The sequence below is a fragment of the Candoia aspera genome, chromosome 6 (genome assembly GCF_035149785.1).
Source record: "Candoia aspera isolate rCanAsp1 chromosome 6, rCanAsp1.hap2, whole genome shotgun sequence".
Lineage (NCBI taxonomy): Eukaryota > Metazoa > Chordata > Lepidosauria > Squamata > Boidae > Candoia > Candoia aspera.
The window spans coordinates 77,177,198-77,189,356 of NC_086158.1; the positions used below are offsets into that span (position 1 = coordinate 77,177,198).

Below are 12,159 nucleotides of genomic sequence, written 5' to 3' on the forward strand. Positions count from 1 at the left end.
TTTCTACAACCTTATTTAGGCTCTTCTGAGAGCAGATCTATCCAGGCTTCCGGAGCAGTAACTCCCTTTTTCGAACTCGCTTGAACTTCGGAATAGACCGATCTAGGAACTGCAAGAATGGAAGGGCGGAGATAAGAGCCGGGCGAACAGCAAAGCGTCGTTCTCCCTCCTAGCATCGGTACGCGCCCGACGCTCCGCGGTACCGAATGCGAAGACGTGGGAATGCAGCTGATCTGACCGCCAAATTATCGGGAACGACTCCTAGAGCACTCCGATAGTGATTCGTCCCAAAAGGGAAGGAGGGTTTTACTCCAGTTTGCTGTGGGTACCTTCTGTGGGCAACTAAAGCAAGAGCGGGCAAGACAGCCCGCCCTCTTCTGCGAGCACAGCGGGCACTAAGTGTGAGCGTGGATGAAACTTCTGCAGGGTTACAGGCAGCGGCGCCTCTCGTGAGGATGGCGGTAATGAGAGCGTGCCCAGCTGTTCGGAGAATCGTTCGTTTATTCCGTCAAAGCGAGACACACACACACACACACACACCCCAGAGCCCAACAAGCCCGTGACTTTGCGGAGATGCCTCGTAGCTCCCCCCCGCGCGCTTTATAACCCCACCCTCGCTTATCCTGCGTGCCCTCCTCCCCCCTCAAGAGGCGGGAATCCGAAAGGCGTCGAGACTATAAAGGCAGCGCCAAGGGCGCCAGCGGAGTCTCGAACTCGCTGCAAGTCCCTAAGGATACGCGTCTCCGGGATCTGCGCACCCGCTGCCCCGGCAGGTAGTCTCCAGCGCCAGGTCGCTTCGAAGTCGGCGCCGCTCGCCCTGCGAAGATGCTCGCGCTCCGCGGGCGTGCATCCTGCCGGGCATGGGCGGCCGTGGCGGTCGCGTTCTGCTTCTCCGCCTGGTTCGGGGCCGTGACGAGTGTCTCCTTCAGCGCAAACTTTCTCAACTCGAACGCCATCAAGAACCAGCCCTCCGGCGGCGCCGTGCAGGCGGCCGGCTCTTCGCCCAACGGCGCGGCGCCCGGGAACCCGGCGCTGCACGACGGCAGCAATAAACGCCCAGCCGGAGATTCACAGCAGGTAGGTCGGCCGCGGGCTGGCCGGGGACAGGCTCGGGGGCGCCCCCGCTTGCGTCTCACCTGCCCCTCCGCTTGTGCCCTCCCGCAGCTTGCCTTCTGCGCCGAGGACGAGGACTGCAACGCCGACGAGTTTTGCTCCGCCCCTGCCCGCGGGGGCGTCTCCGGAGGAGGAGGACTGGTCTGCCTGACCTGCCGCAGACGCCGCAAGCGCTGCTTCCGCGACGCCATGTGCTGCTTGGGCAGCTTTTGCAACAACGGTGCGTCCGGGCTCGGGGGAGGCGCGCGCTGCTTGGTGGGGAGGGGACAAGCGGAGCCCAGAAACTTTAGCGTCCGAGAAAGGAACTCCCCGACGTCACCCTGGAATCTCCCTGAGACTTTAAGGATTGTTTTTGTCCTCTTTTGGAGGAAGCGCTCGTGGTTTCTGGAGGGCTGTGGTGATTATGTTCCTCAAGTCTTGGTCATCTCTTGAGGACGACACGGACACCTCCATGTAGTTTTCTTGGCATCGTGATGGAAAAGGCTTGCCATCATCTGGAAGTTCTGCAATGGTCTAGAATGCGTTATGCAAAAGTCAGGAATGAGACCCGTGCTAGTTTGGCTTGTTTAAGAAGTGCTATTAGAGTTCTGGAACTGTAAAGAAGCAAACATTCATTATCAGATAATTTCCTTGCATACAGTCTAATAATGGCCTAGCTATCTTCTCTACATAAGCCAAGTACCTAACAAACATCTTAAATAGCTTCCTTATCATCACAGGCTGTTTAAACGACTCAGAACAGAACCTGGATATTTTCCATGCAACGCAGTAATATTAAGCTATACCCTTTTTCGGAAGCTGTCCTAATATTATCTCAAGTCAAGCTTTCAAAGGATCTAGATCAGTGTTTCTCAACTTTGGCAACTTGAAGATGTATGGACTTCAACTCCCAGAATTCCCCAGCCAGCTTGAATTCTGGGAGTTGAAGTCCATACATCTTCAAGTTCCCAAGTTGGAGAAACACTGGTCTTGAGAGTAGACAGCATTGGTGCTTCAATGGGCTCCTTACTGATACTCATTCAAGCTTCAGCGCTTGAATGGCGCTGAAAAGGCGGATTCCTACATTAAGGGGCAAAACTTAAAAAATGGCCAAAAGGAGATCTGTCTAAAATACACCAAGATGTTGAGAAGGTTGGGATTCAGAATGAAGGATAATCATTGCCTTCTTTTCTGTGGTCTGTAGATAGGTTCTGCCTAGATGGATCATCTGCAGTTCTCTAGCATCTGAGTAGTGAGCCAATCTCCGGAACATTACCAAAAATTTATGTCCTCATGAAGTTGACAGGTGTTTCATAATTTTTTTCCCCCTTATCAGGTATGTGTGCAGACACTGATCGTTTTCATCCTGGGAAGATTGAAGAGATCATCATAGAAAATTTTGACCATGGTACTTTGGACACCCATCTGAAAAGGACCACGACTTCGTCCCAATTGTACCATCTAAAAGGTAAGGCTAATAGCATGCAGCTTTTAAATCAAGAAAAGGAGAACAAAGTATTCAGAGCTAAAAGAATGTGTGCTCGGTTTTGGATGATACAAGTGAATTTGAAGTACATAAGATAAAAGCCATTAAAGAGGACTGTGATTACTTTCTGGAAAGAAATACAGGTTCAGTTGCTATAAGACAGATTTATAAAGCCTATCCTTTTTTAGGTGCTCCTGAACACATTCCCTCTTCAAACTCATATAATTATGTTAGCTTCAGTACCTAGATTGGTTTCAATGTCCGTCAGTGTTTTCAGCATTTGGTTTCCCTAGTTTTATCCGGGCGCTTTTCCAGTGAAGGTGTTTTTGAAGTGAACAATGTAGCATGAACATGAATAGATCACCTTCCATAATACTGCTTGTCTGGAGTGTAGCCTTAAATAAAATCTTGCTTGTTTACTTATATAGCTTGCAGAGGTCTACTCCTGTCTGCTAGGAGAACTTGAGTATTTGACACAGAGCCCATGGACATTACAGGTGGCATATATTTTGATAACATGTGGCATTGTGTAAGATTTTGGAGAATACATCCTAATTATTTCACCCCTGTGGTGGCATATAGTAGGTGTCAATAGCAAATCAGACTTTCCATCAGATGTTCCAAAGGCTATTGGATTAGCTCAGTCTTCTCTGTCTTTGTGCTTCCCAAGCGTGTCAGATCACAGCTCCCGTTGTCCTTCCTTGCATTGGCCAGGCTGCTGGAAAAATGATGAGAAGAGGACCAGGTTAGGAAAGGTTCTTCAGTTTCATCAGTCAGGAATGAGGGTGTGAACAGATATGCTGTATTCTCAACTGTCTCCCTCTTTCATAAGGCCAAGAAGGAGCTGTGTGCCTCCGCTCTTCGGACTGCGCTGAAGGACTGTGTTGCGCCCGTCACTTCTGGTCCAAGATTTGCAAACCTGTCCTTAAGGAAGGTCAGGTGTGTACAAAGCACCACAAAAAAGGCGCTCATGGTTTGGAACTCTTCCAGAGATGTTACTGTGGGGATGGATTGATCTGTCGACTGCAAAGAGATCACACCATCAGCAACTCTTCAAGACTACATACTTGCCAGAGACATTAGCTGTGGTGGTTTTCTTCTAAACCTGATGGACTTGAGGGACTTTAATGAGTATAGGATGCTCTTGTTAAAGAAAATCACCTTGAAAGACTGACAAACTTCAGAGTTTACACTAAAGTACTCTGGCAACTCTCTCTCTCTGCAAGTGGAGTACAAGGCATGTTTCTTTCAGAAACTATTTTTCAAGTGACTAATTGCAGTAAATTACTGTGTCTGTAAATTCTTGGGTGTGGCACTTAACTGTACACTGTACGGAATTTTAATTTTTCCCAAAGTGCTGCATGATGTCTATTCTGACATGCGTTATACACACTGGTTTTATTATATTGAAAATAAGAATTGTTTGGCAAGTTTAATAAAATCTTTTAAATATGCTTTATCTGGTCAACTTATGTTTATTATGCAGTATCTGATGTTATGAACTTACAGGTAGTAACAAACTTTGGGGCGATGACACATGCTGGCTACAAAGCTTCTAATTAAAGCTTATTCAATTCTTGGTTTGAACTATGAAGAGGAAGTTTGAAACTTAAGGTAAATGCAGTCCATCACTGACAAAACTTTAAAAGTCAGGCTAACTTGGACTGGAGATCTGCAGTGTTGGATTCTTGTAAGTGAGCAAGTAGTACCTTGCATGAAAGACTTAATAACCTGGTTCACACATTGTGTAAAGACATAATGTCCCCTTTGTACTGCATGACTTAAGGCAATGGTGGCTTATTCACTAAATCATTGCTAAAATGAACCCTGGTTTAGCACAGTGTTTGAAATCTGTCATTCTTTTCTTCACTTCTAAAAACGGCAGAGTAGTTATGTGATTAGATAGCAGACAAGGCTTAAAATACATGCCCCTTTACTAAAAATAAATGCTACTGGGCTGCAGTTTGAAGACTTAGTATAAAAGTTTATGTATGCTAAGCTTCTGTGAAAAATGAAATGTAAATTTCTCTAGTTGGCTGATAGCCACATAAATGCAAATCTTAAGTATTTTATTTATTGCATTTTTAGTGCTGCTGCAAACAAAAATTACTCTTAGCAGTATTTCACTGATGTACTATTTTACCTTTAGCTGGGGAGATTCGCTGATTTATTACTCAAACATAGGTCCGACTGGTCTGTAATTTATATGAAGAGAATTACGTGCAATTCTTTGCTCTCAAAAAGTTTTTTTTCCCCCTCCAGAACTGGATAAGTTGGCATACCTTCTCCAATAAATACGCATCTGGTACATGATTTATGGACCATATGTTTTTATAGGAATATAAATACTATTAATATACACCAATTTCAAACTGATAGAAAAGCTCATTTTTTAAAAATCTATACAAATATTCAGCTTCTTCATTAAAAGTAACCCCAAAGCAAGATTTAGTGCTCCTGAAAACAGCTGGGATTCACCTGCCTCTTAAATAGGCCACTCTGGAAAATCAAACAAGAGTTGAAATACATCCAGGTTCTGATGCCTGCCAAAGTTTCTAAGATTAAATTGTTGGACAATTTATGAGTGTTCCTTAGGGAGGAGGGGTGGGGTGTATTCTCCAGGACACTATTGTGCTTTGATCATTATGAACTGCATTATGTATGTTTTCCCCGTCTACACATTTCTGCCAAAGACACTGAGATGGCAACTAAAATACTACAACTAGCGAATGTTTCCAGTGTTGTATTCATTGTACTTAAATATTATATTTAATAGATAACAAACTAGACTGTGCTAACTCAAGGATTAAGAATGGGGTAGCCTATGCATTACATTAAAAAAATCAGTAAAATGGCTAACTTTATGATTTCTGCAATGCGGATTTAATCCTCCTTTCCCCATCATTCAAAAACTTAAGCTATAAGGTTTGCTTGTATCATCGATATGTTTCACACAAGCAGATCACACAGATTATAAGTTTCTCTCCTCTGTTTAGTTTTATCACAAAGCTTCATTCACTGAGCTAGGGCACTTTATGCAGATCCTGCCGGCATGCTATCAAAGCACAGGAAATGCAATTATTATCACATCTTCTAGTGGAGGGGAGCTAAACATTTCAAGAGAAAAAACTCATCACTCCTCCCTTTGCAGGCCTCTGTCCATCCCAGGAAGTTGCAGATCCCATCCCATTCATCTCTGTGGCTTGGATGTCAGGAAGAGACAACAGAGAAAAGGAAACAGGAAACCACTGGGTGCAGAAAGAACAGATCCTCTAAAGGAGGTGACTAGCAGATCCTTAAGAGGGAGAATAGGCTATTAAATGATGCCTTTTCTAACCACATCCTTCTTTCCTTTCACTGCCCAGCAATGTTTCAGATCAGATTCCTGGTCGTCCTTAGGAGAGTGGTAACTGGGACCCTTATAGCCACATTATAGCCATGGGATAACCTAAGGCTTGTATGCGGAGGATTTCATTATCAGAGGTTATTGGCAAGAAAAATGGGGAGAAAAAGGCTCAGTATCTATAAAGCATCTTTAATCCATGCTACCATAAAGATGTTATGCTAATATTGATGATTTATTCCTTGATTTGGAAATTTGAGAATTACATCTTAAAATAATTGTTTAACTGTCAATATGATAGCAGCTAGAAAAAGCCTAACCCTACATTTTTTATAACACTCTTCCCTATGTAGCATTTAAGTAACTGAAAATTTCTTAATTACTTAGGAGGAATTCATTCATAAATAAACTAAACATAAAACTTCTGGTTTTATGCATGATTATTCCAAAGTAAGCCCTACTGAACTCAAGTCTCAGCTTTGCACACTGCAGTCTAATCCTATAGATACAGGTATAACTGTCAAGAGAAACAGCTGTATTCATGCATGACATTAAGCCAGGACATTTTAAAACCTTGTTTGCACATCTAGCTAAGTTGCATCATCTGGGTTCAGGCATCGTATCAACCCCCCAAGAAACAAACAACATGACTTAACATTATAAACCAACTCAGCCAGTAACTTGAAACAATTCCATAGCATTGGGCTGTTAAATTCAGTAAAATATTTGAAATAGTATTACCCCACAATGATTGCTTTAATTTGGATGTGTCTTACATGGCTATAACTTGTTGACAAATGTTAAAGCAAATGTTGCATGAACAAGCTTGAAACCACTGCTGTCTTTATTCCTGTGAGTTTTTCCATTTCTTTCTTTCTTTCTTTTTTTCCCACTTCGCCATCCTAAGTAAGTTCTGCTTGTTATGGAAACCATATTGGCACATTGATGTGGGCTTTCTTCCAGCTGTGGCTTCTTCTTGAAGGCAGTCGTAATTTTTATGAGGACACCCAGTATATTAGCTTGTAAAGACTTAAAGCACTCAGCGTAATGGGACTTCAGGTCTCTTGTATCCTGTTTCAAACTGCATTTGATTCCTTAAACTTGACTTCCACATCTAGCGAGCACATCAGTAGAATTAAACTCGGTTGCCAGTCAAAACAGTCCAGTAGGCATGACTGCTATGGCTGCCATATACAACGGTTTTCAGACTATGAAGGGCAACTCTTACTTACATCCTAACATGCAGTCCCCAAAGTCCTTTTTTTTTTCTTTTGTACATTAAAATCAGTGTTTGAGTAAATGGTGTGTGTATGTTAGATGACTGGTCAGGTATCTTGCCTTGAATGGGAAGTATTAATTTATCTGACAATTTCAAATAGTGAACCTGCTGCAGATGCCAGGGCTGTTTTCTTTCAAAATACAGTTTTCTTTTTTCTTTTTCTTTTTAAAAACAATAATTTAAATGATCTTATTCCATGGGATTTTCCTTAAACTTGTATTCATACCTGCTATCCTAGTTTTCAACTACAGTCATTGCCAAGGTCTGTTTGCTGGTGTTTTATTGATCTGAGGTAACTTAAATAAATCTAGGAACTACTGTTTTTATTTGAATTGAGCAAAGGAGCTCCGTTTGTATAAAGGGCCAGTGCCCTGGCTTGGTATGTCTTCCTCCCACTCAGCATCTTGAGTACCTATATTTCAGTTTCATGGTGATGTTGTACATCGAGACCGACACAAATGTGGAGATGCCAAACTACACTGCATTAATTACCCACTCACACAATTAATATATGAAGAGGGTTGAGAATGCTGAACCTGGGATGAATGAATGAATGAATGAATGAATGAATGAATAAATAAATTCGATTTTTAAAATGTAACCTTGAAGGGTAAACTGAAGAGTGACTGAAACACAGTCCGTTCCTGCCCTTAGGAACATCACAGAGGAATGGAGATTACGTGGGTTCCTCCGGCAAATATTCAGAGCATATTTGCATCTAACGTGTGGCAAAAATGTGCCCGGGCCACCTCTTCTTCCTGCTCTGTCCTACTGACACTGGCTTCATGTGATATCTAGCCCATACTTGGGACAGTCTTAAGTCAGCCTTAATTGTACCCCATTCCAGGTTGGGTCATGGATACAGTCTGATGGGCTTCACCAATCATTTTGTCAAAGGTGCAGTTGGGTGATCTCTGGGAGGTAGTTTCTGGGCATGTCTGGGTAGTTCCTCTGGTTCCTGGCCATGCCTTCCAGAGTTATTTTGCCTATGACCACCATGTCCCTGAGGCAGTCTCCTGAAGAACAGCTGACTAACAGTGGCAGGAAAAATGCTGCTCCGTGGAGAGAAAGAGAGGGGATAATTCCTCTCTGCTGCTTCATGAAACGTCTCTCCCCAGACCTCTCAGCACTTTGGATTGCTTAAAAACCCAGGTTTAGTGGTCTTCTGCAATAGCAGCAAAGTCATCTCCAAAAGGAGGTGAGCTATCACCAGACAGCCCTTTTGAAGGTGGGTTTTGACAGATAACTAAAACTCTCTGGTTTAGTCATCTGTCAAAACTCACTGGTGCCACCATATTAAGGAGTGATTAGTGGGTGTTTTCCCATCAACCAGGACATTTGAAGGGAGAGGAGAACGAGGAGGACCTCCCTATCCTTGACTGTAAATAACAATAGCACCAGGTGTGTGTGAGATGAATCAGTCTGAGAAACTTGAATTATAATTCCCCTGTGGGAAACTATTTTATCAGACTTCTGCAACGGCATACTTCTATATGTTGATTTTTGGCTTCTTTTCCTTCCCTCTTTATTAAATAACCTTAAATATCCTCCTCTTCTACCAGATCAAGGCTGCCATCTAAAATAGACAACCTCTTGTTCTGAGAATAATTCATTGAGTTAGCTCTTAAAAACCAGAAGCACTGAAGACATTAATAATCAAGACATACCAACACATTGTAATACAAAGATGAAAAACAGGAGATCACAAAAACACCAGTTGGACAGGAGTTGTCAGATTCTGCAGTGCCATGAACAACTAATATCTCAAATAGGATTGCCTTTTCTTATCCTCTTGATATCACAAATTCAGGAATAATACAATATAATATTACAATTTTAACCCAAATTAAATTGAAACTCTTGAGGAAGGCAGTGATTTTGGAAGGTAAGACCGACGTAAAATGTCTTTCATATAAACAATTCCCTTTGTGTTGGGTGGCATTTCTGAATAACAAAACATTAGATTATTAGTCGTGGTTGATTTACTCAAAGAACTGAAGTCAAAAGGAGAGACTCTTTTGAGTTTTTTAGGTGTGGATGGTGAAAGTATGAGTCCTTTTAGATTTCCCCCCCCCTTGTTTAACTCTCTCTGCTAATATGATGCACAGATAATTAAAACAATTTTAAAGGCTATATTATTTAAGAGGCATCAGTGCTGGTCATCCTTCTGCTTAGAAATGGGTGGATGTAATACAGTTTTGTGCCCAGAGTCCCACATAAGAATATGTATGTATGTATGTGTGTGTATGTGTATTATATGTGTGTGTGTGTGTAAATAAATAAACTTGAGATAAATTTTCATCCATAAACCACAATCACTTAGTAATATTAACAAGTAATCAGTAGAAGTTAAATTCTTCATTAGGTTCTTAAGTCCACATATTCTGAATACAATTAGAGCTAAGTTATTAACTCACCTGTCCCAACTCTGCCTGGACAAGCTGGTTGTCCTGAAAGCCTGGAGCATGGATCTCTCAGGGATTTGGCTTTACCTATGCATGCAAAGCCCAGTCCCTGTCAGACCCAATCCAGGGTTTCCTTCCTGCTCTACCTGGACAACCCAATTCTCTAGGCAGAATAGGGAAAATGTAAGATTTTGGCTTAGCTGCAATGTGTATGACCATTTAAAAAAGCAGTTCTCACAAACCATACCAAACTGCTGGATAACACTCTTCAATGAAATTCCCTCTAGTTGGTCAGCTTGTACTTTCATCCTACATCTTTTCTGGAAATAGGATGTCAGTACCTGCTTCTTTAGTTCTACCTTGTTCTCCTTTGAACTCAGCTCCTTCTGTTCACAGTAAGCATCACATCTGGGAGCAAATCAACATGAACCAGTCAGGAAGGGAAGAGGTGCACATATTGGCAGGAAAACTGTACCCCAATGCAGAAAGAAACATTGTCTGAGTTGGGTGTATAGTTTTGGTCTTCTTGTTAGGGCAAGTGGACAATCCAAGCAGATTTTTTAAAAAAATCATTAAGATATAACTTTGTGTTTGACCTGAGAGAGGTTAATAAGAAATCTATTTGAAAATCAGTACAAAGAAATCATAGCAAGAAGCATCAAGATGAAAGGGTTCAACCAATCAAGAGTTTTATAGCAAACAATACTGGATCTGAAAGGTAAATAAGGGAGGCCATGAATGAAAGTCTGGCCCATGGACACACCATGCTTAGTATTCTGATGATGCAAGTTGTATTCTGAACAGGAAATGAAAAAAGGCAGGGAAATAAAATATGACTGTAATCCAAAAGAGAAATAATCAAAGCCTAAATCTGTGTCTTGAGCAGGTGATTCTTGTACTTCACTGGGATTCTAATGTTTCTGTGTGCTACACTGCCTTTCCCTCCCATTTTGGCACCAGACCTGACCCTGCAGCTTTCTAAGATCAGAAAATCCCTGCTTTTATCTTTTATCTTGCAAAGTGCCCCAGAAGCAAAATGTCTCAAGTTGTTTCCTATATTGCTTCTTTGGGGGTTGTTATGCAGGTGTGTGTGTGTGTGTGTTCAGATATGTTCAATGCATTTGCCGTGACCAGGGCAATTGTTTGGACAGTTGAATGTTATTTGCAAGGAAGGAGTGGAGAAGCCACAGCTATTGCCTGTTTATTTTATTTATTTTATTCTCAGTTGACCTTTGAAAGTCCTTTTTGCTGCACATTCTTGCCAAAGCTAAGCAAAAGATTTTGTTGGGATTTAAAGTAAAACATTTAGTTGCATTTGGCTTTTCTGTGCATGGCTCGCATATGGCTTTGATAAGATCAATTATTTTGCCATTTCTAAAATGTTTGTGTTTTGAATTCATTGTGCAGACCTTATTTTTTTAATCATTTTATAGCACTTATTATCTCTCTCTCCCTATTTTAAAAAATTTAGCTTAAGTTTTCTAGATGGTTCTGGTGGGTGGGTGGGGTACCTTTTTAACATTTAGATTCATAAAGTTAGCTCTTAAAAGACAGCTTTGATAAAACAAAGGTAAAACATCAAAACTACCCATAATAATAGTGTTGTGTTTACTCAGCACCATTAACTATAAGATCTTTAAGGTGTTTTATGTAACGAATGTAAATAAAATGAGTTTCAAAATAATATTTACCAAGATCACAAGCATTTTTAAAATCTGAAATTACTTCAAAGTTGCAATGAATTTCTTCCTGAATAACTCATTTGTATGTTTCTGCATGCAGCCCAACAATTTTTGAAGGAATTCCAGCAACTGTTGTGTACCAGATCCAGAATCCTGTGTGCACTTTTCTAAGAGTAAGACTCTGCAGTCACATTAGAACTGTTATCAAATTATGATTATGTAACATTTTAAATATCTGATTAGATTAATATATGTATCTTATGGTGAATATGGAATTCTTGTTGTAAATCAGAGTGTATGCTCCTGAAAACATCAAGTCAAAATGAGATTTGCAGTCCATTACTCTCCATGTAACTTCTGAGGTTGGATATGCAATGTTCAATTATAAGTATCCTAAAATACTAATTTTTTTCTCAATTGTTTTCTATAGGAATTTCTTTTCTTTTTCTTTTTTCTACAGACAGTAATCACTGCTCCAAAACTTGAGTTCACAGTGAATTAGTAAGTCCTTTTCTTGAATATTGGTTTCTTTGATATCTCTGGGGAAGTCACAAAGAGTAACAGACTTCACTGGCTACACAATAAAAGCTGGGAACAGGCACCTTTATCTCAAAAAAAGTTAAAGAGAAAAATGTGGGAAGATCTTGTCTTTTATCTTTGGTTCTACAAAGAAGAGAGATATTTCTTTCTCTCCCACTCACCTTGTCTTTGAAAAGTGCAACCTGGGCTAGTTAGTGGACCTCTTAGACTTTGGTTACAGAATCTGGGCTGCAAGTGTCTAGACAACCAATAAATAGTCACAGAGACATAGATGCTGTTGCCATCTTCTGGTCTTCAGATATCTGACCCTTCTACTATAGATGATGTGGGCG

The 12,159-nt window shown here is 41.2% G+C and overlaps 1 protein-coding gene across 1 annotated transcript; it reads left to right on the forward strand.

The window, feature by feature from the left end:
• Positions 1–825: 825 nt before the first annotated feature.
• Positions 826–3,968, forward strand: DKK1 (dickkopf WNT signaling pathway inhibitor 1). The gene is made up of 4 exons (XM_063307835.1): positions 826–1,077; positions 1,165–1,333; positions 2,429–2,560; positions 3,411–3,968. The coding sequence occupies exons 1-4, from the start codon at positions 826–828 to the stop codon at positions 3,659–3,661; spliced, it is 804 nt and encodes a 267-aa protein (XP_063163905.1). The 3' UTR covers positions 3,662–3,968.
• The last annotated feature ends 8,191 nt before the right edge of the window (positions 3,969–12,159 follow it).